This window comes from Pleurodeles waltl, chromosome 3_1 (genome assembly GCF_031143425.1).
Source record: "Pleurodeles waltl isolate 20211129_DDA chromosome 3_1, aPleWal1.hap1.20221129, whole genome shotgun sequence".
NCBI classification, from domain to species: domain Eukaryota; kingdom Metazoa; phylum Chordata; class Amphibia; order Caudata; family Salamandridae; genus Pleurodeles; species Pleurodeles waltl.
The window spans coordinates 152,368,056-152,394,409 of NC_090440.1; the positions used below are offsets into that span (position 1 = coordinate 152,368,056).

Genomic DNA, 26,354 nt, shown 5'->3' on the forward strand with positions numbered 1-26,354 from the left:
ACAAATCTGAAACAACTACTACTACTTCAAACAACCATCAAGTACTCATGTTTCATTACGGTTTTGCTAGCACTACCTCCTACAGCAGAGGTGTGCAGAGTGTGTGTGTGTGTGTGTGTGTGTGTGTGTGTATATATATCCCATTAAAAAGAAATTTAGTTCTACTTACAAAGCATTGGAGACAATGACAAAAACAGGTGAAAAAGATGGACAATTTTGGATTTGAATGCATGAACACATTCGGGTACCCAAATGTAGCAGAATGACCTTTTTAGGTTTAACCGAGACACAGCTTTAGGTGTCTCACTAACCTCATGTTTTGCAGAAAACCATAAAAATTACATATTTATATACTTTGTTTGCGCTTCTCATCCATTGGCCTGTTCAAGTGTCATTCACATTTTGCTTCAACCCACCTCAGCCTACAGAGTGGGACAGTGGGTCAGTCCACTTCATCCATTGGATCTCTTCTCTGTGAATGACAGCATCGTTGCTCTTGCACAGGGGCACGCCCGCCTAAAAAGTTGGTGACTTCAGTGGCAGAGGTGGTAGGTCAATCTCTGCTTTCATTTCATGATTTTTGTAAAAATAAAAAAATAAAAAGTTGCACACATAGGGACGCCACGCGGGCAGCAGTTGAACTATTTTTAATTTTAACACGTGCATGCGTTTGCGGGTAACGTGAGTTCCCCATTACGCCTGCTCTACGGTGTTCCTGCTCCGATCGTCTCCATTTACGTGGTCTGAAATGCAGCGAGATGGGACACGCTTTCCTTCAAGCTGTGTGCCATGTGTGTCTAGAGCTTTGAGCAGCCAGTTCTTCCCGTTACTAGACGCCAAACCGGCATTTCTGCATTTTGTGTCCCCCTCCTGAGCAGTTAGGTTGCCGTTCGCTTCAACAGCTAAACACACAGCAATGTAATCTCTTCCTGCGTTTGGATAAATGATGTTATTTTAGCAGAATTCCCTGTCCCTCCTAACACCTGCATCAATTTATGAAAAGCAACATACTCGAATACACAACACCAGAGTTACACAACTGGTTAAGTAATATTCCGACCATACGACACATTCCTGCTACATACCACAAACCTAAGTAAAAGAACACGTTAAACAGGTCATCCGAACCCTCATGCAGTGTTGGTGGCGCGCCCCTCCCACATGACCTTCAGCGCATATTCCTCCACTCCAACAGCGACCCTCATCTCTCCATAGCCCCCCTCACATGTATTTCATGTGTTTTATAGTGCTTCTGATACCAGTGTAAGGTGTCAGAGCACTTTACATCACACACACATTGTAATTGTATTTATATAGCACTTACTACCCCTGATGAGGCATCAAAACCCTTTTCGGCGAGTAGCACACTACACGTGTGTCAATCAGTCTACAGGAAATGTTACGTAAAACAATAAGGATTAGAGGGTGTAGGAATGTCACTGATACTAGTAGGCAACATATTTTAAGAATGCTTGGCCTACAGAAGCACAAACTCAGAATTTAAAACTTAATACAGTGGTTGGAGTTGTCTCTATTAATAAGAATTGATTACTACCCAAATTAATCTTTTTTCAGCAACATTAGGGTAATGAAAGACTGGGGGAACAAAGTCATAACGCTCTGACCTATACCATGCAGCTCTTTGATGACAGTCCCTAGTTCACTGTACTTTATTAGGGTTGTAACTTCTAAACTGCAAGTAACAAAAGAATCTCTGACAAAAGAGGTAACTCACTGAATGATCCACATGTACTACATGATATGTACTTTTGTGATCCGCATTGTATACGTGCTTTGCAGCAGGCATTTTAACCCTCTGCGCTAATTTATGATGACTCAAAACTTCCACTAGACAAGATTTCTATCTCTCTCCAGCAGGAACAATAATCCCCAGAATTATCTTGACATTTTAAGCAAGGAACTCTGCATCAGGTGCAATTTATATTTGAAAACTGGGTGCACCTGAGGTCAGCACCCAGCGCAGCGGCACTCGTTCACCGCCCTAAAGCCAGCCTCATGAGCGCAACTGATGGCTGGTTAAATCTCTGGAAGCTGATGTAGCTGAAATTTTAGTGCTGTCCCTTGTGTCACAAAAGTCATCTATATGTGACAGTTTATGCTTTTTGTTAACCAGAGCACTAAGACTGAATATAGAAGTTGTACTGACAAGTCAATTTAAATGTGCATTAGTTTGCATTGCAGAGTTCGACATAGACATTTGCATTAAATTAAATGTTAGATGGAAAAACTGATATCATAGTGTAATTTAGACTCAAGACTAATAATATGTATTGATACAATATTGAATTTCTAATGAATTAAATATGCATGCAAAAAATAGCTGAAATGTAGTTCCACTTTATATTGACTGAAATGCATTGACCGTTATTTCATTTAAAGTTGTTGAAATCTAAATGAATAAAGAATTATTCATGTAGAAATAATAGTTTTCATATTAAAATGTGTTTTATTTGATGTATCAATGTGCTGTATTAATTCACTTACGTTAGACTAAGAGAGGCCTATGAAGCCTGTATTTTGTGATTGTGCAGAGAATGCTGACTTTTTTTAAAAAATTTTTTATAAACACAAGCTTCCTTTCAGACTCCGTTTCCATGAGAAGACAAGCTTTGGTAATAGATCCTTATTGTTTTTTACACCAGGAGAAATGCAACTATGTTCCTGAATGTAGATCATCCTAAGACATGGACTGTTATTACATTCTGTTTTAAACTCGTATGGAGCTTCATGGATGGAAGATGTTCCCAAGACAGACCTGGGAAGATTCACTGATGTTGAAGTTTGGAGTCGGGGATTGATTTCCTTTAGATGAAGCCCCTTTAAGGTAATATGGACTGTCACCTTTGACAAATCAGAACGCTGTAGGAACTTTAATATACCAATGACCAGTTGAACTTTGGGTAGTTCTCAGAGATCGAGATGCCCGAAGACGAGATGCTGAGCCCTTTTTCCTGAAACCCACATTCTGTGCCCCTTGGAGAGGTATCTTCCTGTGCCTTTGCCGCTTGACATGCCTTGCTGAGACTTAGTAATATTCTTTTTAACCCTTACAGAGGACTGTTGATCAAGCTTATAAAATGCTGATGCTTTCCCTTTTTACCCATCTTTAGCCCACCTTAGCTTGTAGCCTTTTGCCCGAGAGTTCTTTCTACCAAATTCTTTTTGCCCTTTTTGTCTTTTGCCCACATTTGTTCCACTCCACACATGTATTCCCCTGATTCGGCCAACAGTCGGGTTGTCCTGTGCCCAGGTAAAATTGTAACTTTGCTAAACTGAACTAATTAATGCTTGCTGAACCTGAGCAACACTTAATTTCTTTCCATACAAAAAGACACACTAACACACTCTCTCCTCTGTTTTTAAAAGTCTTAAAAAATGTTGGTTATTGTGCAAAATAGTGTTTTCTCTCACTAAGTATCCCTACCAGTCTGCATTTTTCTTCTTTTCCACTGCCCCTTAAGCCCTTCTCGTGCTCCCTGCTTGTAGTATGATGTATTTTAACATTATACGCCAGTGTGACGGTTGCAAAATCTTCAGCTTACACCCCTCTCCCCTAATCCTACCGACCAAGCTTCGCCTCTGCCCGTTTACCTGGCTTTAACGCCAGGATACTCCATCTGGAGTGAGCCATTTCAGCACTGTATCAAGTGTCTGTAACATACCATAACATACTAATACCTGACGAAGCCAGGGAAATATCTATAAATGTAGCTCCTCAGGCTACTTAATCTACTATTAGTTCTTCAGCTTCTCTCTGTCAGTTTTTCTTCATGAAAATCATGCTCAGATACTCTTCAAAATATTTCACCCTCCAGGATTACCTTACCTTAGTCAACTTCAGGCCATGTTACTCTAGCGCCTAAATGCGAGCTGCCCTCTTTTCTGCCAATCTCGGTTCAGGGTATTTCTAACAAGGTGGCACAGGATTTTCTATGGCTCACCTCTGGTCCACCCCCCCAGCTAAAATACCTATGTTTTATCAGGCCATTTTTGCTCCTATATTTGTGCGGCAATGCAATCTATTGCCTATCAATGGATGAGATCCCACTCTATGGATGAAGAAATCCTCACTGTGTTGCTTCTAAAAAGTCCTTTAGATGACCCCCACCATCATGTCCAACTACAGGCCCATCTCTCTGCTACCTCTACCAGCTAAATTGACAGAAATTCACACCAACGTACGATTCAATAAAGATTTTCACAATGAGAACCAGGAAAATTCAGTAGTGTCTGCTCAGATCTAGCTGCTAAAGCCCCTGAATGAGATCCTCCCTTTTATGCCTCCACACCTGTGAGCCCTGGTGGTGGGAGAAAGAACACTTTCTCGGATCGATTATGCAAATGCAGGGGTTTTGCTATCATTGATGCAGCATGTGTAGAGCACCTGGAACCAGAGCCCTAGGGGACCCTTTGAACATTAATAATCGCTGTATTTTACTACTCCAACAGTCAAAGGGGCCAGGGAAGATGTTCCTCCCAGCACCACCCTGTGTGTCCCCTACAGTCTCGAACTTTTTTAAATGCCCCTAACTGAAGATGTGCCAGGCTTGTTGGTAGGGCTTGTTCACTTCTTAATCTGCAACCATTTACCTCTCGCTAATGTTAATGATAATGTTTTATCTGAAGCTCTTAAAACTAACCTTTCGTTGATCTGTCTCTGCTTCCTTCTATCACACTGAGATTCCTAGCGCCAAGATGCCTGCTGGTGAACATGTACCTAATATTATACTCACTACAGGTAATATACACTTGCTGATTAAACTGGACCAACCTCGGGCATAAAAGAACTATGTCCATTCACTCAGACTCACCTGTGTATGGGCAAGCTGGACAGGATTTCTGAACACAGTCCAGAGAACGCTGGGATAACAGGGTGGGGTGGTCAGAGACCCCTCATAGCGATAGTACTCATCCAGTCTTTCGGGGAGGAGATCCCGCACATTGAAGCCTGTAACCGGGATCGTCTGGTCTAGAAGAAATAGAACCTACCTTGAGGCACGGTACTTATAATATATAAACCGATTTTCATGTTCATCAATACACATGAGTAAATTAAAATACACTCCTCGGTACTTACCATGCCAGTCGCATTTTAAACATGTTGCACAACAGGCTGGCACCATTTTTAGCAGGATGCATTCTCTTTAATGTAGTGTGGGTCTTTGCTACCTCTCGGTTAACACGCCATATCATCCATTAGCAACAGCAAAGTGATAAAGGAATGGCTGATGTATTCTCAGGCACTGATCACTCAGGCTGCACTCCAGCTCATCCTGTTTCACACACTATGCCACCCTAAACAGATCAGCCATTTCAGTCTTGGTCCTATTCCAACAGAACAGTCCAGACCGAACCACCAGGTCAGATCCATTCCAAAATGGAAGAAAGAAAACCTGACCCTGATCTCAACCTTTAGGACCTCATCAGGAGAAAAGATGAATTTAAAAGGCACTTTGGGCATGGAACCCATATCTGGGAAAACCCACTGCAATTCGGGGGTCTACTGAAATTAATTAGTCCATGAGTGTTTTGTGGGCTGGCCCCATGTCGGATTTCAGGCTAATCATTGATTACAAATTAGTTTCTTTCATTTATTGTTTTTATATTTAAATTAAATGAATATCAAATATTTAGCACGGATCCACATCTTTGTGATTTGGCTACCCGTGAATTTGGTCCGTAGGAGCAGTAGCATTTGTCAAACCACAGCCTTCCACGGGTTCCGCACTGGGAACCCAAAGCAGCCCTGGCAAACATGTCGAACCAGCCCCGGGTGTGATGTGGGTGTAAGTGCGAAGCACTGCTGCTTTTGTTACTGGGGCCGATATTGCACCACATGTGCAAACCCAGCCCCCAGTTCCAAAATCGGCCCCCACCCTTCCAGCCTGCCGGGGAAACGCTAGAAGCCTACTAGGGCCAGTCTCTCCCTGTTCTTTCACAACCTTCACTGACCGAAAGTTGGATTTGTCCTTATCGTGTCTGTTCATATTCCACATAGACTTCTAAGATTTGGCTGTTTAGTAATTTACTTAAAAAAATAACACCAATCCACATTCAGGCATTAAGGTCTTGAGCACCATTTCCTTAGAATACATCAACATTAAAAAAATACAAATATAAACTAGCAATTTAAAATACAACATCTTATGCAATGAACAACTTTAAATATATATAAAATGTTGGGAGGTTTAGTTTCCACTCTATTGTAGATAAATCAAACTGTAAGGTTTGCATTCTACAGTCGAGAGAGCTCACACCTCCTAACATCTTCTATTTAGGAACATTCCAACTTTAAGACAATCAAAGTATGAGTACTTGGTTAAGCAAGATTACAAAGAGAAATCATTTTGAGTAAACAGCAATCAACGAGAGATTTGTACCTACCTTTGTATCTCACATTGGCAAATTGACAGAAAATATTTTCAAAAGATGGATGGAAAGATCCCAACTATATAGAAATAAAAAACACGCAGATTGCAATTAGAAGTATGTTAAAATTTGCGCCTTACAAAAATAGTTTACCTGAACAAAATTTTTCCCTCAACAAAATTAATTCACTATATTATTTTAGATTATTAAATCATCCACATAAACCAATATCAATCAATCACGATGTGAATCAGGAGGTGATTTATGTAGAAACGTATCAAAGATTCTCAGGAAATTAGTACATCAAATGACACCACTTGTTAAGAGGCATATACTAAACCTCAAATAGACTGCATTGACTACATTCAGAGACTAATGCAAAGAGACTGCAAAACAGGAAGTAGATTTGTGTTCTTGGTCAAACTCTTGCCAACACAGTCACTGACAAGACACGGAGGACAACTAGGATCACCAACTCTGGGAACTCCAGGATTCAGAAGATGGTGGTTACACAGACTATCCATGAGCTGCTTTCTAGAAAATGGACTACCACCAAAATCTATAGACTTTACATTAATTAGGTGATCGTGGCTGAGCAGAACAGTAGCATTTGATATAGGAATCCCAACACTCGAGGTATTTATTGCATAAAGATTCCATAAATAGAATATGGATAATTTACTGAACACACTGATCCTTAAGAAGAGAAGGACACTTCATAGTTAGGTCAAAAGATCTAAATCCAGCCATTCCTTGCCATTATAATTCTTAGGATTACTTGGATTTGGTTGGCTGCTTGAAAAAATTTTTCCCTACAGAAAGCTGTGTGAAACATGCCCCATAAAGGGAATAAACCTGGGCTAGTATCAGTTTCAATCTGTGCTAGCATTAAACTTTCAGCAAGACACTGAAGCACAGTGGCTGCTGGCGCTTCCCTGAGATTACACAGTGTAACTAAAAAGTCAAGTTCTCAACCTGGAACACCCTTAGTACCTACAGGAATTAGGTATGTAGGTTGTTATATCCAGTCACAGCCACAATGGAAAATTTGCAGAGAATCATCCAGTTAAAATGTCGGTGAAGACAATGGGTAAGTACCCAGCATCCAGGGGAAATAAACTGCCTGCAAACACTGGCCAGGTTCACCTATCTCCCCTACTAGCAAAACACACAACTCTCAATTGACAACATCGACAACAAAACAAGAGTATGCCACCCGCAACTCTCCTATGTATTTCCCAATCTGAATGTTCCCAGGGAGCTCTGAAAAGTAAGTATATGGTTGTAAACCCTGCGCTGGACTAACACTGTCCTTGAGGCAATATCTCAATCTCTGGAAAACTTAATTCTCATTCACCAATAAACTGTAACACTGCTACCACTCTTCTACTATATGGGATATTGCAAGCATGATTCCCCAAAATCAAGGAAGACATTTCCATCTGATCCACCGAGAAAACCTATGCAATCTCAAGAACCCCTATTTCCCCCATTATAAGTGTGATAGTCCATGGAGCTATACAGTCTGTGATGTGACTCAACAGAATGATTCCGTGAGGCATCAGGCCACCAAGTTGTCTCCAACATGATCAGCTGTAACCAGACAAGCCATGAAGTGGCTACGGCACAGGAGTAGCAGTGGAAGGTAGAGGGGAGGAGTGTACCTCATTCCATAGCCTGATGTTTCAGACTTCAGGTCAACTGGAAGCCCGAGTAATTAGCGAGGATGGATCGAGGAGATGGCTCAATTGAACATGGGCTGTTGCAGCGCCTGGTGGACATGGAGGCATGGTGGTAAGTGAAACAGGAAGATGAGAAAACGCAGGTGGACATGCCTGCTCTGAGTGGAGACAGTGACATGTGAGATACCTTATGGACCCTGACATCCTTTGGGTATGACGATACTGTTTGGACCTCTGCTGGCAAGAAGCAGGAAGTGAGACTAACCCATGGTAGACTAGGAACCCCAGCAGACAAGAAGATACCCAGGCTGAACTTTGGGGCCCAGGAACATGCTCAGACTTGATGGTTTAGATTATCATCATTTATGAAATGGGAGCCTTGGCATCTGGGGGTAACGGGAACGGTTATGTTGGTTTTCAGAGGACTGTAATGTTTAATAGTTCTCTGGATTATCCAGTTTACAGATTATGCACAATTAACCATCAATATTTTGCTTTGCAGCAATATTGAGTCCACAGTAATAACGAAAAGCAATAACCGATATGCAAGGGGGCACGCGCGAACCCCCCCTTGGTCAAGGGCACAGATGTTTTGTGGGTATGTTTGTTACTTGAGGTACCAATCATTAGTGTTCCTTCCTGTGAGCGCCTCCCTGATCAGGTGTGAGATTATTACCACCCTTGATGTAGTGGCGTTGAAACCGTTTCCAGAGTTTGGGTGCTGCCATTAATGGTATACCAAAGAAATCATCGGGATTGAGTAAACATCCTGTCATTACACAAAAAAACAAGGGTAGCAAATGTGCCATGCCCAGGCAGCAGGAGAGTGAGGGGGCTACGGCATGTAGCAAGTGGTGGATTTTGGAGCACTTGGTGAGGTAGCAAACTGCACATTTTCCATTGAAATGGGCATTACATTTGTACTGACATGCAGTTTTACTGATGAAACTATATAGCACAACAAAGATAATGTGTGGAAGTCGAGCTTCAGCAAATATGTATTACTTTTGCGACACCAAGTAAATTGTCCTGATTTGTTTTGATCCTATTTAAACCAAATTTTTAAATCACACTTCAGAATTACAAAAATGTGCTTTATTTATTGCTGATGTAATTTGAAATGTGTACAGTTCCTCTACCAGTATTTAAATGTTGTTGTGTGTTTGAAAACAAACTGACATCCTACAACCTTTCCTTTCACCTGATAGACCAGGGCAGGATTGTCACCTAGATCACGTTTACAAAATCCTCTCATTTAGCAGTCAAAGAAATAAAAGTATGAACCAGTTTCCAAATGAGTAGCAATTTGTCAGAACAAACTGACTGATATTTGACCTGTGTCCCTCAACAAGCAGCAAATGTGACAAAATAAAAACAAAACCTTAAAGGCATTTTTATTGCTCATTCACCTTCAGAACTCCGCATTATTGTTTCTCCACACCCCCTACATCCAGTACCTATGCCCTGATGTTGGTTGTTCAGGGAGGACTCTAAGATCCAGAAGAAACTGTCTTCCTAATGTGCACCCTATCCTTTGAGCTTGGATAATGATTCATTTGCAGGGCGTTGGCAGACCTTAAGAGAGTAGTAAAGAGATTGGATGGATGTGTCCTCAGAATCTGGAGTAGGTTAGATGTAGGTTCTTTATGGTATGCATAATTTGTCTATCAACATTTCAAATTAAATGTGTGCCATTGTTTGTCTAATATTTATTATACTCATTACACATTTTCTAGTGACTATGTTAATTGTAACCCAGAGGTATGGTTGCGTTAGGTACGATCCTTGACCTTATTCTGAGAGGTCACAGACAAATTACCCTGCAACATTATCTGGCAGGATATGAGGTAATCTGCGTACTGAACAATCTCTGAACTAAACACAAAAAGCGAGAAGTTAGGATCCGTGCCAGTTTCGTGTTTTGCAGAGTATGGAGTAAAAACATTAAGTAGGGCGCAGGAACTTGGTGAGAAAGACCTCTGAAGGTCATCTCCACAAAGACTTCCACCTTTCATTATGTGCGAAGCATTTTACCCATGCAACTGTGCACAAAGCAGCTTCAGGACAACAAGTGCATGTGACCTTTCTTTTCTGTGGTGATGTGATATAGGTAAATGAATTGCCACTGTGAAGAGGTTTTTCTAATGAACCACCTGAAAAATCTTTTATGGGGAGAAAAATACAGTGAGGCAATGTCATGAAGGAGCTACTGCCTTAGGGTACTCTGAATAAACATTGCATTCTTATGTTTCTCCCTTTGAGTGAAAGCAAAATTATCTATGTATCCAAGGAATATATATATAGCCAGTAGGTAGTTATAGTTAGGACCTAAATATCCATTGAAAGTTTTTTTTGACTTGGCTGTATCTTTGGCCCCGTTTGACGAATCGTCATGAAATATTCAAAAACAAAGTGTGCCCAAGGGTCATAGAACATTTCAGGGTGATCCATAAAGCAGGGGCTGGGTTACAAAAATGGGGGAGTGAGGGGTTAAAAAACTGCATGTCCCATGTTAATTTCCAAAGAGATTTTGAAGACCGCAGGCCAAACCCCTCTAGCCTTGGTCCAGGGGTCAGGGTGAAAAAAAGCATAATTTTTAAAATACAAAGCGAAATTTGTGAATTACAAAAAAAATGCTGCCTCCCGTGCTTGCTTTTCATTTTGCCTCCTTGTGGGCCAGGTCCCGGGGGCATATTTAATTTGTTTGTCAAGGAGGAGAGTGTATGAGGTCCTTCTGCTAGGGCTTTTAAAAGTCCTCGGGGACCAACACCTTCCTGGGACTATATTCAACAAATAGGCAAGGGGGCACACGAACCGCCTTGGTTCCCGAGGACCACGACCTCCCCAGGGCTACAATATTATAAAAATGTGGGGTGGTTGCACAGACCACTCCTCCCCTCCCCCCCCCCACCCACACAGACAATGAATCATACATGTGTAAATTATTGTATACAAAAATGTTACATTAGACAAAGGGGACTACAAGGTATAGGAATTCCATGGCATCCACACTGGTAGGCATTTTTTTTAATAGAGTGCTAGGCATGGGGAAACAAACTTAGAATTCAGAATGTGACACATTAGATAGTTTGTTGACTTTACTAATAATTTATTTCTACCTAAACAAATCCTTTTTAGCCAAGTTAGGGTAATCGAAAACAGGGAAAAAACAACTTTCTAAACTTTACCAGGTAGTTTGCATGTGGGTCTTTGATGGCAGTTCATTGTTCACTGTGCTAGATTATGATTGTAACTTATGAACTGCACAGTAACAAAAGGATCTCTATGACAAAAGCAGTATCTCACTGAGCAGTGCACATAAAATACTGTTCTGTGATCTGCATAGTACACCTTCTTTGCAGCAGGCATATTATTAACCCTCTAGATGAGTCAATACTGCCACTAGACAAAGCTCTGTTCTCCCTCCCGCGAGTACATTAATCAAAAGTGTTATTTTGGTACTTTTATTGTTGCCTTAAAACTGCTGGATATGAATGGAATTCTGCAGTGCTTCAAAAATTGTAGCACTGCTACAAACAACCCCCCTACCCCCCAATAGGACAACCCCCATCCCTCCACACCCCCTACCACCACTCTTCCAGCCTCTCGGGAAAACACCCGATGCCCAGTATGGCCAATCCTTTTTTATTAAAATGTACTGAATGGTGGAACAAAATACTATTCACAGCCAGACCATGTACATATGTAACAATTGCTCTACCGAGGTGGCGGGATGCATTTGAGAATATATTACACTCTTCATTGCCATCAAAGGATCCTCCCTGCAACAATACTTACATTTCCAGGTGCAGAACAGTCGTAATATAAGTTAAACTATCACAACCTCATCAACTTTCTCCATCAACATGAAACACTCCAGCTGGACAGTGCATAACGTCAGGATATGAACTATAGTCGGAACATGTAAACGTATACCTAATCCCACTCAGACTGTGAAACATTCTCCAACACAGAGAATAGACAATATCCAGTCAATGGGGTTGACCTGGAAGTCCAAGCAATTTGGGCAAAGGAAAACCACAGTGCTGCATTGTGGCAAATGTCCTGGAGTTAGTAGGAAACCACTAAATTACAGTCATAATGATTTGTTTTTAATGGTGCTCTTTTTCCCTAAACTTAAGGTCTGTATTTAACAGCCACCATCTGTTGGTATGCAACAGACCTAACTATACACCTTATATTGGTTTACTTAAAGGTGGCTGCCTCCGCAGGCCTGCACCAGTGTGTTGCCCAGATCTTAGATAAATGAGATGAGAAGCATAAGGATTGAGGTGGGCACAAATGGGAAATAATGAATTGGAAAGGGTGACGTTATCACTGAGGATATTTGCAAACGTCAACAATGCCCAAATGACTAGACAACTACCACAATGGGACAGAGACCTCCAAAAAAGAGACCATGGGGAAGGATCCCCACCCACAATAAGAAAGAGTGAATTCTGTAATTTTCAAAGCACAAACGAGTACAGCGGTGGGGATTACAAGCATTTCCAGCAACCATTTACTGAAGTGTGAGTTATGAATACGGACTACTGGATCAGCCAGAGGGAATTCAAAATTCATAGAAGCTTGTCTTGTATTCACAGTTGTCCAGGTTTGCAGTGACATGACAAAACTAGAAGGGGCCTCCCTGTTAAGAACAAGGAGGAGGCACCTTGGAAATCAGGGACCCTCCCACACCACGGGGGCTTCAGGGACCTTTTGTTAAACCACTGCCGGTTTGCATGTCCCTGCTGAGCCAGATACAGCAGTCGATGGCAGGGCCTTCTAGCCTTCAGTCGATGCACAAAAAAAAGAGGCCTGCTACTGATGCCTAAGATATGGCGAACACCAAGTATGTAGAAGGGAGCACGCTGAAAAACAGGATCCCTCCATAACAGTCGTGATTATTAGAGATTGTAATTTCACTAAGGAAAGAGATCAATGCTCCAGAAAAAGTTACAGAAACAATAATGCAACTGGTCAAACTTTAAGTGCCAAAATTTGATGAACTAAATGCATGCTTAGCAGTGAAACACATGTGACACTCAGACTACACTGACATTCTCTGCAAAGAAACTAAAGTCAACTGAGCCAAATAAAGTAATATCAGGCCAAAAGATCAAAAGAAAGATCAAGAAGTACAATCTACACTACTAACTTTCAAGATAATCCTAGTTTTTGTCACCCTCACAACTGCAGAGCGACTCCTAGTCCACAGGTCACCAATGCCATGCAAGGAGGGGGGGAACTCATTCATAACTCATTCTCATTCATAACTCCTGCCCCCACCAGCTTTTCAACCTTGGAACGGACCGTATCAGCACGAAACTCACCACAGCACCCTTCCCTGGGCAGCTGGAAACACACAGAGGTCAGACCCACTCCTAAAGAAACACTCCACTCACCCCAGTAATCGCACAAAATATTGACCAATCTCACTGCTCCCCCTACATGGCCAAAGTACGAGAGAAGGCTGCCAACAAACAGCTTACCGAATAGCTGAAACAAAATCTCTTCTTTGACACCTCCCAATTTGGATTCTGCACCAACCACAGCACTGAAACTGCCCTGATGGTTGTTGCAGACTACTTCAAAACCCTCCTTGACCCCAGGGAGACTGTGGCCCCGATTCTGCTCACCGCTTTGCTGCTTTCAACATCGTTTCCCACCACACCCTCATCAACATTTAGCAAATGCCCTCAAGTGGATCGCCTCCTTCCTCACAGGATGCATACAGAGCATCTGGCTGCCTCCCTTCATCTCCAAACCCAAGAACATTTTATGCGGCGTACCCCAAGGATCATTCTTCAGCCCCATCTTAACACCTTCATGAACCCCCAGCAAACATCATCATATCTCACAACATCAATATAATTTCTTATGCAGACGACACTCAACTCATAGTCTCGCTCACCGAAGACCACTCCCCCACCACAATCAACTGCTGCAACATTATGACCAACATAGTCAAATGGATAGTCAACTGCCTTAAACTCAACTCTGACAAGACAGAAGTTCAGATCTTCGGGAAAACAACTCCATATGGGACCACAGCTGGTGTCTAGCAGAACTCAGACAAACACCCACAGACCATGCACGCAACCTAGGCATCATCCTTGACAGTGAACTGACCATTAAATGACAAATCAATGCAGTCGTCTCCTCCTGCTTCCATACCCTTTGCACGCTCTGCAGAATCTTCAGATGGAGCCCAGAAAGACTGTCCCTTAGGACCTTGTCACCAGCCGCCTCGACTACGGCAATGCTCTCTATGCCAGCATCTCCACCCAGCTCCTCAAAAGACTCCAGACCATACAGAAAGCTGCAGTAAGACTCATTCTGGACCTCCCCAAATGGGCCCACATCACCACCACCCACCTCAGAAACCTCCACTCCACTGGTTCCCCATCCAGAAAAGATACCAGTTCAAGACTCTCATACATGCCTACAAAAGCACTGCATGATCAAGGACCAGCCTACATCAAGCGACTGACCTTCCACTACCCGAAAGACACCCTGCTCTCTGCCTCACTAGTCCGTGCACACCTCCCCGTCACACCTGTAGCGGGGGTCACTTCTCCTACATCGCCGCCAAGAGCTAGAACCTCCATCTTCGTACAGCATCCTCCCTGTCGGATTTCAGGGGAAAACTCCAGACATGGCTTTTTGACAGAGACATCGCACCCACAGCGCCCAGTTACCCCTAGGGGGGACAGTGCCACGCTATACAAATATGAATTAAATTGAGAGCAGGTCTGAGCAGTGTACTGGACTGGTCATCCATTTTTTATTTTAGACTCCAGGAGACATTACTCTCCAACAAGCCTTTTCCCCTTGCTTTTAGTCTTACCAGCATGCACCTATATTAAAACTAGCAGCAACTATCAGTGACATGCTTGGTAATTTTATTACTCACCTCAGCTGGATCTAAGTAACTATCCAGTAAGTTTAATTTCAGTACTCCCTCCGGTTCTTTTAACCAAGAGGTTGAGTCCGCCCAAGCAGTATCATCTTGCTTGGGTGGGGCTAGGTGGTCATATGATGAAGCATGACACTATTATGTGTGTGAGACCACCTAGTCCGTAAGGGAGACTCCCCCTTCCCCTGTGGGACTACACAGCACCCCCCCTGTCTGGATATTCTCCAACAATGATTCCCCCGCGTTAGGATCCAAAGCCACCTAACCAACACCGATTTAAGACTGACCCAGTCTTACTTTCGGTTCCCTACTACCCCACACCTTTAGTGATTATATAGATTTCTTTAGGGAGGCGGTGTGGGCTAGCAACACTCCCAGTGCTCTCCTTTTGTGTATTTATATTAGGATTACAAAACATAAAAAACATAGCTGCCCTAATAGAAAATGAAAAACATACTTCTTTCAAATGTCACAAAAGAAACAATACTCCAGCACACCAAGCAGCTGGAGGATTTGTGAAATAAAATCTCCAGATTTCTCAGTGACAAATCTTTGACAAATGGTTGGAAAGGTTTCAGAAGGTTTTTAAATCGAGGAGTTCGATTTTACAAAGGAATGCAAAGGGGGAGTTGGAAACATCTGACTGCCACTGCAAAGCAGCCAGAGCTTTCAAAGCTTGCATGAGGAAGCTTCAGCTAAAGCATTTGACAGCTGCGCTATACAGGAGGTGAAGGACAAACGTTTTACTCCCGCCTTCATGGATGCTCTATGAGGTTGTTTTAATGGTTTAGTGTCCAGCATTTGATCGTGTGGTGTTCATGATTATACAATTTTAGCTGCTACACTGTAATACCAGCCACTGGTTCTAATTTAAATGTATTGTCATGAACTCAAATCAAGAAGAAATTCACTGTTATTCAAAAGGCTAAACAATGACATCCCAAATTCTTAACAATTACCACTGAACCGCATTCAACTTTTCTAGCAAGGTCTGTCTCAGTGAGTCACCAGCCACTGCTGCTGTAGAGTATAAACATTGTGGTTAGTTTCTAAGGTAGCAAAATTCATGTTTGGGCAAATTTGGCTGGGAAGCTCCCAGAAAGAGCTCCCCTGCTTCTTTCAAAATCATATTCACCATCAACAGTGATTTCCAACCTAGGCGCTGGAAGGCGGGGTGTGCGATGAGTTCAGCAGGTGAATGACCAGTAAAGAGGAATTCAAATTTTGTTTTAGTTGTGTCATATTTGATGTGCATTTAAAAACAAAGGTCGAATATCAGGCAATGTCTTCTGACAAATTGCTGCTTATGCCTTTGACATGAAGACTGGTGTTTACTTTTCTTTCTCTAAATGCAAAGTGAGAGGATTTTTTTTTAACCTGAATGAAGCGATAATCTTGCTGATGTACAAGAAGTGTGAAAGGAAAGTTTGTAGTGCGTCACATTTTTTTCTAACAACAAAAATGTAAGTACCTGTAATTGAACTGTACAAATATTTCAAAGTATGTAAAAGAAAACACAAATGAGGCGGATTGATTTTTGTTCAAGAGTTTAGTTGAAAGATCGATTTTAATAGAATCAAACGAATCAGAACACTCTACATGTGTCTTACGCAAAAGAAATTAAAAACTGCTGAAACCCGCTTTCCACTGTGTTTGCCGTATAGGTTTATCATTAAAACTGCCTTGTCTGATTTAGGGGCCATAACAAGAGGCATTTCAATGAAAAATATGCTCTTTGCTGCTTTGGTCATATTGTTGCAAAAACACACTCCAAAATGAACCACCGGCTACCATTGTCTTGCCAAATGGCCGTGGCTCATTTGCTGCACTTGTTCTTTGTGTGGCACTTGTTAATTTCACATTCCCTATGACTTCAGTGATTTAACAGTGTAGCCAGCACCCCCACTCTGAAAATCGTTCCAGTACCAATGGACACCATCTCAAGGTAGATGAAGGCTGCCTCTACAGTGGTCCCAAAAGTAACTGAGAATAAAGAACTGCCTGTACAGCTACGTTTGATACACCACTAAGAAAACAGTCCATAAAATCCCTAAAATATGAAGCCAATTCGAGAAAAAGACGCAAATTACAAGCACAAAAATGTCAGCTGTTGCACTTCACAGTGTTGTATTTTGACCAAACTGGTCTAATATTAGAAAGAACAAAATAAAACGTATGAATGGCCATAACTTACTTCAATTAGAATTCCTAGAACAGCAAGCCCATCCGCTTTATCCATTGCGGTTGCTACATCAGGATACTTATCAGAGTTGTAATGTACAATGTGCAGCTGCAAAGAGAAAAGGCAATATTATCGTTGCTGTGAAGTAAAGTATTTGTTGTTTGCATATTCAAAAATACTTTCAAATAGACAGACCATCTTTCAAAACTTTCTGTGGCATGGTATAGGAAGCATGTCTGGCTACGAGTCAGTCCAGACCATCCATCTTCTGCACCGGCTGGTGAATCTGGAACCTGACTGTTGTGTCAAGGACCTCAAGACAGCTATGGACCAGCTGCTGGCATTCGTGGGAGAAGATCCTTCTCCACACCCACTTCCATATGGGACATCCTTTTTTTTTTTAATGTTGTGCCTCCTTCTATCCAGACCTTTCACTGTTGGTGTTTTCTCCATATTTCCGGTCTGTGCACAGACGGTCAGAACAGCACCAGCATTTCAAAAAGTATTCTTCAACATAAGACCTCCCCACTGCTTCGGCTACCCATCACCCCTATTGTCTTGCTAGCCCCCATTTTAGACCAGTGAACTATGACTTCAGCTTGTTAACAAACGCAGACACAAATAATACCCCCAAAGCACCAATAACTCATCACATCTCTCATCTGTACATCTAGGTCAACATTCATCACTGATTTCTACTCTGGACTTTTCAGCATATAACACTTTCTCCCACTCTTAATTGCCTCCTCTCGTCACAACCTCCAATTCATTAATACTCAAGGCACACAAAACAGATCCCCTCAATATTTTTATTCAGCACCTAACTTTTTGTGGACTCCCCGGTATCTCTATTATTGGACAGTCCTACACCCTTGCTCCTTCATGTGTGCTTTCCACAAAATCAACTATACTTTACAACGATCCTGAAGTAAATCACTCCAGCAAAACATCTTTCAAACCCACCAACCAAAACAAAACGTAATTATTGCCCTGCAACGCTCACCACAAAGTAATTAGTTGAAACTGCAAAACACCACCCTGAAAAATAGTTGTCACAATTTCATATCTATCACTGGCTGCATGTCAATATATCAAGCATGCTTGCCTATTTGTAAGAGTAGAAGGGGCCTGCCCTCGTCCCACCTTTTTACAAACATGAAGTGTGTCAGACAGGCAGTGCAAAGGTTAGACTGACAGACACTCATGTTTGGTCAGGCAGCCAGGTGTTGTACATGGCATAAATGTGCAGGGGCCTGGCTGCCTGACCTGAACTTTGCTGGGCTGAGGAATTCACAGTCCTGTGGGCGTGACCTCCTTCACCCAGCAAAGTGCTCGGAGGTCCTTCCTCGCATGGCAAGGTGACACATCATTGATACCTCAGAGGGTTTTCTCCCGCTATCGGAGATCAATGCTGCGCCCAGTAAGTGTTTCTATATTTTTTTTTTACAATGTTTGGTGTGTATGTATGTATGGATTAGTGTGTGCTATGACTGTGTGTGTGCGTGTCTCTCTCTCTCTCTCTGCGGGCCTGTAAGGCCCATCCCGCCCCTTCCGGCTCAAATTACCAACCACCACTAACATCAAGGTAAAAATATGGTCATACAATAGCATCGCACCTACCACTACACTGAGTATAAAACTGCTATTAACTCCACTAATGTTTACCACGGCAGGCTACTATACATGGAATTTAGAACAGTAAATACAAACTACCCCCTCATGTGATCCTCCTCGTCCTAGTTGTTACTAATGAGGGTGTTATCACAAAAATTGCACGGTAGTTCCTTCTGTGTGTGTGTATATATATATATATATATATATATATATATATATATATGTGTACACACACACACATACATACACACACACTTTTTAAAAACGATTTGACTGCTCTCCTCCACCTCTGCCTGTTTTGTTACCTGTCGCTGATGGTAAGTGTTGTGGTCCACTTCTTTATTTTTATGTGTCATGCTTTTACTTTGTGTTTGCTTACTTGTCTGGCACACGCTGCATGCACATTCAACTGCCTTTGCTGAGACTTATGGGCAGCGTGGTTCCTGGGTCCCTCTTCACGTCCCCTACTCATGTGCTGTGCTGGGGAAGGGGCTTGGCAACACCTGGAGGGCAGCATTGTGTTGATGGACTGTGAAGCAGCTGTTTCGTCGTCTCTATGCGCGTCTGTGTGTACGCGGCCTGCAGGGACTGGCTTACTGGTCATTTGTGACTGGGTTCTCACAAGATGAGACCTGGTTGCTTTGCATCCTATAAATAGGAAGTGCACAGGCTGCTGCACTTTCCTGGTGTTTTTCCATTCATTGTGTTCTGTTGGATCTTGTCTGTGCATTATGGCTAAGCGCTTGGCTAAAGCCAAGCATTTACAGTCTCCTGCTTTGCAGGAGGAGGAGGAATTGCTGCACATTTCTAGGACTGACTTGCAGTCCCTCATTAAGGAAGCTGTGGATTCAGCCTGGCTGGAGAAAGAGGTCCCAGCTAAACACCACTGCTTGAATGATGTGGCTGTTGAGATTGATGACTGTAAGGGCAGATACATACAGTCTGAGCAATTGCGGGAGGTCTTGTCACTTATACAGGACCAACTGAGGTTCGAGGCTCCGGTTGTTGATGAAATGATTTTTTGGTGCAGTATCATTACATTGAGGTGGATTGTTTGCGTTTTCATGAGGTTATTAAGGATCTGCTCCTTAAGAAATGGAAGGAGGTGAACATGTCTTCTTTTCCCCGGGTCCTCCAGAAAAAGTACTTGTTAAGAGTATTTTGATGTTTTTTTCCTGCAGGCTTCTAAAGTTCATACGGTTTTGGCATCCATGTCCTCTTCTTTGGCTTCTGAGGATGCTGTTCTTTCAGACCCCGTTGATAAAGAGGAGGAATCATCTTTGAAAAGGGTGTATGCTGCTTCCAATTATGGTATTCATACCTCCACTTATGCTGCTTATGCCACCCGTGCTCTATTGAAGGATTTTCATTTCTTGTTTGACTGCCTCCAGGCTAAGACTGATCCCTCTGATTTGTTGGCCCGTATTGAATTGTTTTCAAAATTTCTGTCACATGCTGTCTTTGATGGACTTTGGGCCTCGACTTTTGCTGCTGGGGCTTCGATTGCAAGTCGGAGGTCCTTGAAGTTGAGGTCATGGAAACTGGACGCTGGTCAACGTTCCTTGCTTTGTAAATTGCCTTTCCTGGGTCAGAAGTTGTTTGGGCCTGAACTTGATTTGTTGGAGAAGGCTACAGAGGAAAAAAAATGATCCTGCGGCCATTTAAGGCTGGGACAGAGAAGAAACAGTTTGGCTTTCGTAAGGGTTTTTTTTTCAAACAAATGATCGCCGTCCCTTTTGTGGTAGGGCCCGTGGTCAGAGGGACCAACTTCAACCATAAAATCCCGGTCCGCTTTCTCCTCGGCCCCTTTCCCCCAAAAGCCAAGGTGATTATATGGTAGTCGGAGGTCGCTTCAGAGACTTTATTCCCCAGTAGAGACTTTCCGTGTCAGGTGCCTGGGACCTTTGCATTGTGGAACATGGTTATCAGATTCCATTCAGAGTTCAGCCTCCTCCTCCTCGTTTCCTGCCTACTCTTTCTCCAAAAGACCCCATTCAGTTGCAGAGTCTCTCAATGGGAATAGAGCTGCTTCTTCAGAAGAAGACAATAGTCCTGGTTCCATCCGATCCACAGGGTTTGGGGTTCTATACCCCTCTGTTTTTGGTTCAGAAGCCGGACAGGTCTTTTTGGCCCATTTTCAATCCCTGTTCCTTGAACAAGTTTGTTCTGATCGAACATTTCCAGATGGTATCCTTGCAGACTGTCATTCCTCTCCTACTCCTGGGGGACTTGCTGGTGACTCTGGACCTTCAGGATGCTTATTTTCATGTGGCAGTGGGGTTTGGTTCCAACTCCCTCACCCGGTTCTTTTGACAACAGATGCTAGTAAGTGGGGAGGGCTGTGCTTGGTCAATAGAAACAGAAAGCCCCTTGGTCTTCATGGAAAAGTTGCCAGTCCTTCAATTGCCGCGACCTCATGGCTGTGTTGAGGTATTCCAGGAATCGGACAGGTCAGAATGTGGTGGCCCAGACGGATAATCCGGTGACGAGGACTTACCTGAACAGGCAGATGGGGTAGGCACTCTGCGTCTCTCAATCTGGTTGCTTCTCAGATTTGTGGATGGGAGGAGGCTTTTGTTCTGAGTCTCAGTGCTGTTTATGTCAGGGGGAGATGATTTTTTGGGTGGACAGGCTCAGCCGGAACATTTCGTCCTCTGTGATGTATCACTTGGCTCACCCTCGGTTCCTCAGAATGTGCTGCAGGTTTGGGACACCTTGGTTGGATCGGTTTGCCTCTACAGGGAATGTCTGTGGTCTCCAGTTTTGCACAGAGCTTCCATCCCAACAGGCTTGGACGCTGGATGCACTATCAATCCTTTGGCCTAAGGCATTGCTGTACGCATTCCCTCCAATCCCTCTTCTGCTCAAGGTGCTGCAAAAGATCCCAGTGGAGCAGGTGACAGTGATTCTCATTGCCCCAATACAGGCCCTATTGTCCTTTGTTTCCTCCTTCTCTCTCTGGCCCAGTGGTGGTTTTGGGTGCTGCCTCGTTGTCAGTCCCCCCCCCCCTCAGTTTCCACTCCTGTCTTGCCATTTGGTGGCTTGGTTGTGTCTGAGGCCTGGCTATTGGGCAGGTAGGCTTGGTTAAGTTGGGGGGTTGTTCACAGGTTGTTCAAGAGATTCAATCCTCGAGAAAACAGTCTACTTTGAATTCTTATGGTAAGCATTGGAGGTCTTTCTCAGCTTGGTGTCAAGCTTGATCAGAGGATCCCAGTGACCCCTTTAAAATTCAGGATTTTTTGCAAGATGGTTTTTTGAAGGGCTTGACTCCCAGCACTCTTATGGCTCAATGGGTAGTGGTTTGGGCTTGTAGTTCTTTTTCAGATGATTTTTCTACCCCGTCTCCCCCTGGTTCGGAGACTGCTTAAGAGCTTTCGGTTACAGCAGCCCTTGGTCTGCAAACTGGTTCCTTCCTGGGACTTCTTGGTTGTCTTGAGGGGCTTGCAGGGGGCTCCCTTTGAGCCACTGGAGTCAGTTGACTTGGTATGGTTGTCTGCTAAGGTGGTCTTTTTGGTGGCCATCATCTCGGCTAGGTGCCTGGGGGAGTTGGGGGTTTTGTTGGCTTCTTTTCCCTTCCTCATTTTTTTTTCTGGATAGGGTTGTTCTCCTCCTCGATCTGAAATTCACTCCTAATTTCCTCCTCTCCATTTTTCTCAGGAGGTTGTGTTGTCTGTTTTTTCTGAGGCCTCTTCTGAGGTTCCTTCTAGTCTGGATTTCAGGAGGGCTCTTCTGATTTATTTGGATTGGACTAAGCAGTTTCCAGTCCCAGTCCATGTTTGTGGCTTATAGTCCAGTTTCTGAGGGCCAGAAGGTCTCTACCCAGACTCTCAGTAGGTGGGTTCGGCAGGCCATTTCTTGTCCTTATGCTGAGGTGGGAGAGTCTCTCCGGATGATGTTCAAGGCTGTTCTACTGGGGCTGTTTCTACCTCCCAGGCTGAAGCAGAAGGGGTCTGTCTGCTGGATATTTGCAGGGCAGCCACTTGGTCATCCCCTCATACTTTTCTTACCCACTACAGTCTTTGTTTGTGATGACCTGGAGGGTCATTGTGGTTCGGTTGTGTTGGCAGCAGCTTCTAAATAATTTGCTGTTTTTCTCAGAATGAACTTTGTTTGCAGTCCAGCTTGTGGTATTTGCTATTTTATTCATGTTTGGTAACTTCCTAATTAGTAACGACTGGGATGAGGAGGATCCCTAATCGGGGTAATGAAGATTACCGGTAAGTAACTGAACATTACCTTACAATAAACTGGTAGGTCTATGTAGTGGATGCAACATTATTTTGACCTATTACGTCCCATGACACTGTGCTTGCAGAGATGTAATTTTCTAAAAGCACGTGGAAATTATTTGCCAACAGCAAGACTACCGTGGGCAAATGGACACTTGTGGAAATTGTCTACTGTCTGGAAATGTTTTAAATTAATAATGTCAGTCAATGAAGGAGTACAGCCAATGATTTAAGGGGCTCACGAGAGAACTAGCACGGATTGCCCAGAGTCTGGTCTGACACCAAAAGCTGAAACCTCTTCATGATCTGGGATTACAGGACATGCATATGAAATCACTTATGCCTGGACCAAACATGGTGCCCTGGGCCTCCCTGCACCCTGCGAAGACGTACCTCTGCTGCATACCGCTTCCCATTGACGCTGTGCTCAGAGCCTTCAGGATGGTGCCTGTTCCCCCAGTGCAGATGGAGCTGAGCCGCTGTGTACCGGAACGGAAGGCTACTGATGTACATTGTCGGGGGCAGGCTCATTTTCACTGCAAGGATGGAGAAAGGCTTGTGAAAGTCAGCACACATGGTAACAAGCACTGGTAGTTCTGGCCTTAGGAAGCTGCTACGATGGCCAAATTATTTTGTTTTTATTGCAAACATATAGTACAAAAACAACCCAGAATAAATCCAATGAAAATGTGGCTTCCACCAAAACGTGGCCGCCTTATGCTTGCAAAAAAAATGTTTGCATTAAAAAACATTAATGTTGTAGCCTTTCAGTTCTGCTATAAACGTTATGGTTATTTTTCATGAAAGAAGCTAAAATAAGTCGTCAGCTAACCAAGTACTCAAATCGCCTCATCTGAAATGTTACAATCTCTCTTAAAACAAACTTTATAAAGGAATACAGGCAAAACAAACATCCATTATTTATAACTAATACAAAAATAAGTTAAAAAAACACTTTGAACCAGCTTTCCAACTGAAGAGAAAGGGAAGATTTTAGGCGGATGTGAACAATGAGCACAGCCTCTGTGCAGTCACTCAAAGTGAAGGGAGCCAATGGGTAAACTGGGATTAGACATAGCAACATCCTCGTATGCTATGGTGGGCAGAGGCAAAATGTGAATGGCAGTTTCACAAACTTGTGGATAAAGCCCACCTGCGAACTGCCCTTTCATGTATGCCTATACTTTTTTAAAGAGAAAAACAATAATCTGGCGAGATAGTTAGAGAGGTGTTAAAGGCTAAACCTAAAAATGAGAGCATGCAGCAGGTCATAGCAAGAGTTTGCAATGCAATAGGTCTTGCAGTTGCTTGAGTTAAAACTATTGGCATTGTAAATTCATAACTGGACATTTGTTTACACATAAATTGGTCAACCCTGCCTCATAATTTCATTTTTTCCTGCTATATAATTCCAGGGCCCTGCATATAACTAAAGCACTTACATTTACCTCCTTCCTCTATCTGCCGTAATACAATGAAAATGTTGCCATTTAGCATTCTAATTTAAATCTGCCATGCTAATTCCAATAGAATATCACTTTCACCACTCCAACATCAGAGCTGCTGGCTGGCGAATAATTCCCCACCCCCCCTCCCCTCCACAAAAAAAAGACACAAGACAGTCACAGAGGAGAAATAAACTAGAAGGCTCACCCAAACATATCAAGAGTGTTCAAACAGTCAGTGTAATACGGATGTTAAATTGGCTTGAATTATGGTCATAATTGTAATAAGGAGAGATTATTAAAACATACAATTCTCATATAAACCTTTATCAGAAATAAACTTTTGGCATTAGACTAATTCTCAAAACAGCCCCTAGAGGGCACCATAACAAAATATCAATTGTAAGAAATATGGTCATGTAACCATATTATTGGCCTCTAGAGGGGGTAACCCCATGATGAAAAGCGGAGAAAGTAATGCAGTGTACCCATATACTTAGGACCTAGAGAGCTAGCAATTATATTACATACAAGGCCTTCAAAACAACTTCTCCCAGCTGCAAACCAAACGTTCTAGCCATGAGAAAGCTTAAGACACTGAATGGTGGGAGGGGTTATTACTTTGGGGTCCCCTCTAACCTAGTGTGGGGAACCAGAAATGATGTAAACAGAAAGAGCATTTTGAAGGTGGTCCCATTGTCCTAGGACCACCACAGAGTGAGTCATGAGCAAAAATGTTTTGTAAAAGTAATGCCCGCATGGCATTATGAGGAGAATTTTTCTGCCGCAAATAACATAGTATGTTGACTGCAATGCTCAGAACTGCCAATAGCATTTAGAAGAAACATGGTCATGTAACCATATAGTCAGCCCTGAGAAAGCATAACCACAAAGAAATAAAAGAGAGAAAGTAATGCAGTGTAATCATATGTTTAGCCCCTAGAGGGCATAGAGCATCACACATTTTCAAAGTTAGCAGAACTAATGCAATGATATTAGAAACATAACTTCTCCCAGCTATAAAACAAAAAGTTCCAGCCATGAGAAAGCTTTAAAAAGTTTTGGAGTCCCCACCAACATGGTGGGGGGACCCAGAGATGGTGTAGACAGGAAGAGCACATTGTGGCCAATGTTTTGAAGGTGGTCCAATTGCCCTTGGACCATCACAGGCTTAGTTATTAGCGAAAATGTTTTGTAAATGTAATGCCATGCAAAGCATTATGGGCCAAGTTTCCATGCCATGAATATTTCATTATGTTGATAAGGCTGCAATGCTTAGAACAGCCCCTAGAGGACATCACAATGAAAATAGCATTTGGAGGAAACATGGTAATGTAGCTATATAGTTAGTCCCTAGAGGGCATAACCACACAAAAAGAAAATGGCAATAAATTATGCAGAGTAACCATATAGTTAGCCCCTACATGAAAATAGAACATTATATACATTCAGGGGTAGCAGGCCTATACAATGATATTACACAAAGCACAAGCTATTCCCAGCTGTAAAACTAAAAGTTCTAACCATGAGAGAGCTTAAACAAACAGACACTAAATGGTGGGAGGGGTTATTATTTTGGGATCTCCACTACCCTAGTGTGGGGGCCCACAGATGATGTAGACCGAAAAAGTGCATTGTCATGAATGTTTTGGTGGTGGTCCCATTATCCTAGGACAACGAAAGCTGAGTTATGAGCAAAAATGTTTTGTAAAAGTAATGCCTTGCAAAGCATTATGGGTACAGTTTTCCCAGGTGCAGTTAATATTGTAGTATCGGCTCTCCCGCTGTGCTGGGAGAGCTGCTTTCACTTTGAGAATTTCTGGTTTAAGTAAAGCATTGACCAATTTCAAGTGTTTTAAGGGGATAATCACAAAAAATTACTCTGATTAG

The 26,354-nt window shown here is 42.8% G+C and overlaps 1 protein-coding gene across 2 annotated transcripts in view; it reads right to left on the minus strand.

Moving 5' to 3' along the window:
• The window catches only part of CA12 (carbonic anhydrase 12), a 177,407-nt gene that overhangs the window by 41,212 nt on the left and 109,841 nt on the right, over positions 1-26,354 (minus strand). For both annotated transcript variants that reach the window (XM_069222014.1, XM_069222015.1), the window contains exons 4-7: positions 23,413-23,555; positions 17,189-17,284; positions 6,406-6,469; positions 4,833-4,990 (exon numbers count right to left, since the gene is read on the minus strand). In XM_069222014.1, the coding sequence (XP_069078115.1) occupies positions 4,833-4,990; positions 6,406-6,469; positions 17,189-17,284; positions 23,413-23,555 (461 nt within the window). The remainder of the gene's footprint in view (positions 1-4,832; positions 4,991-6,405; positions 6,470-17,188; positions 17,285-23,412; positions 23,556-26,354) is intronic.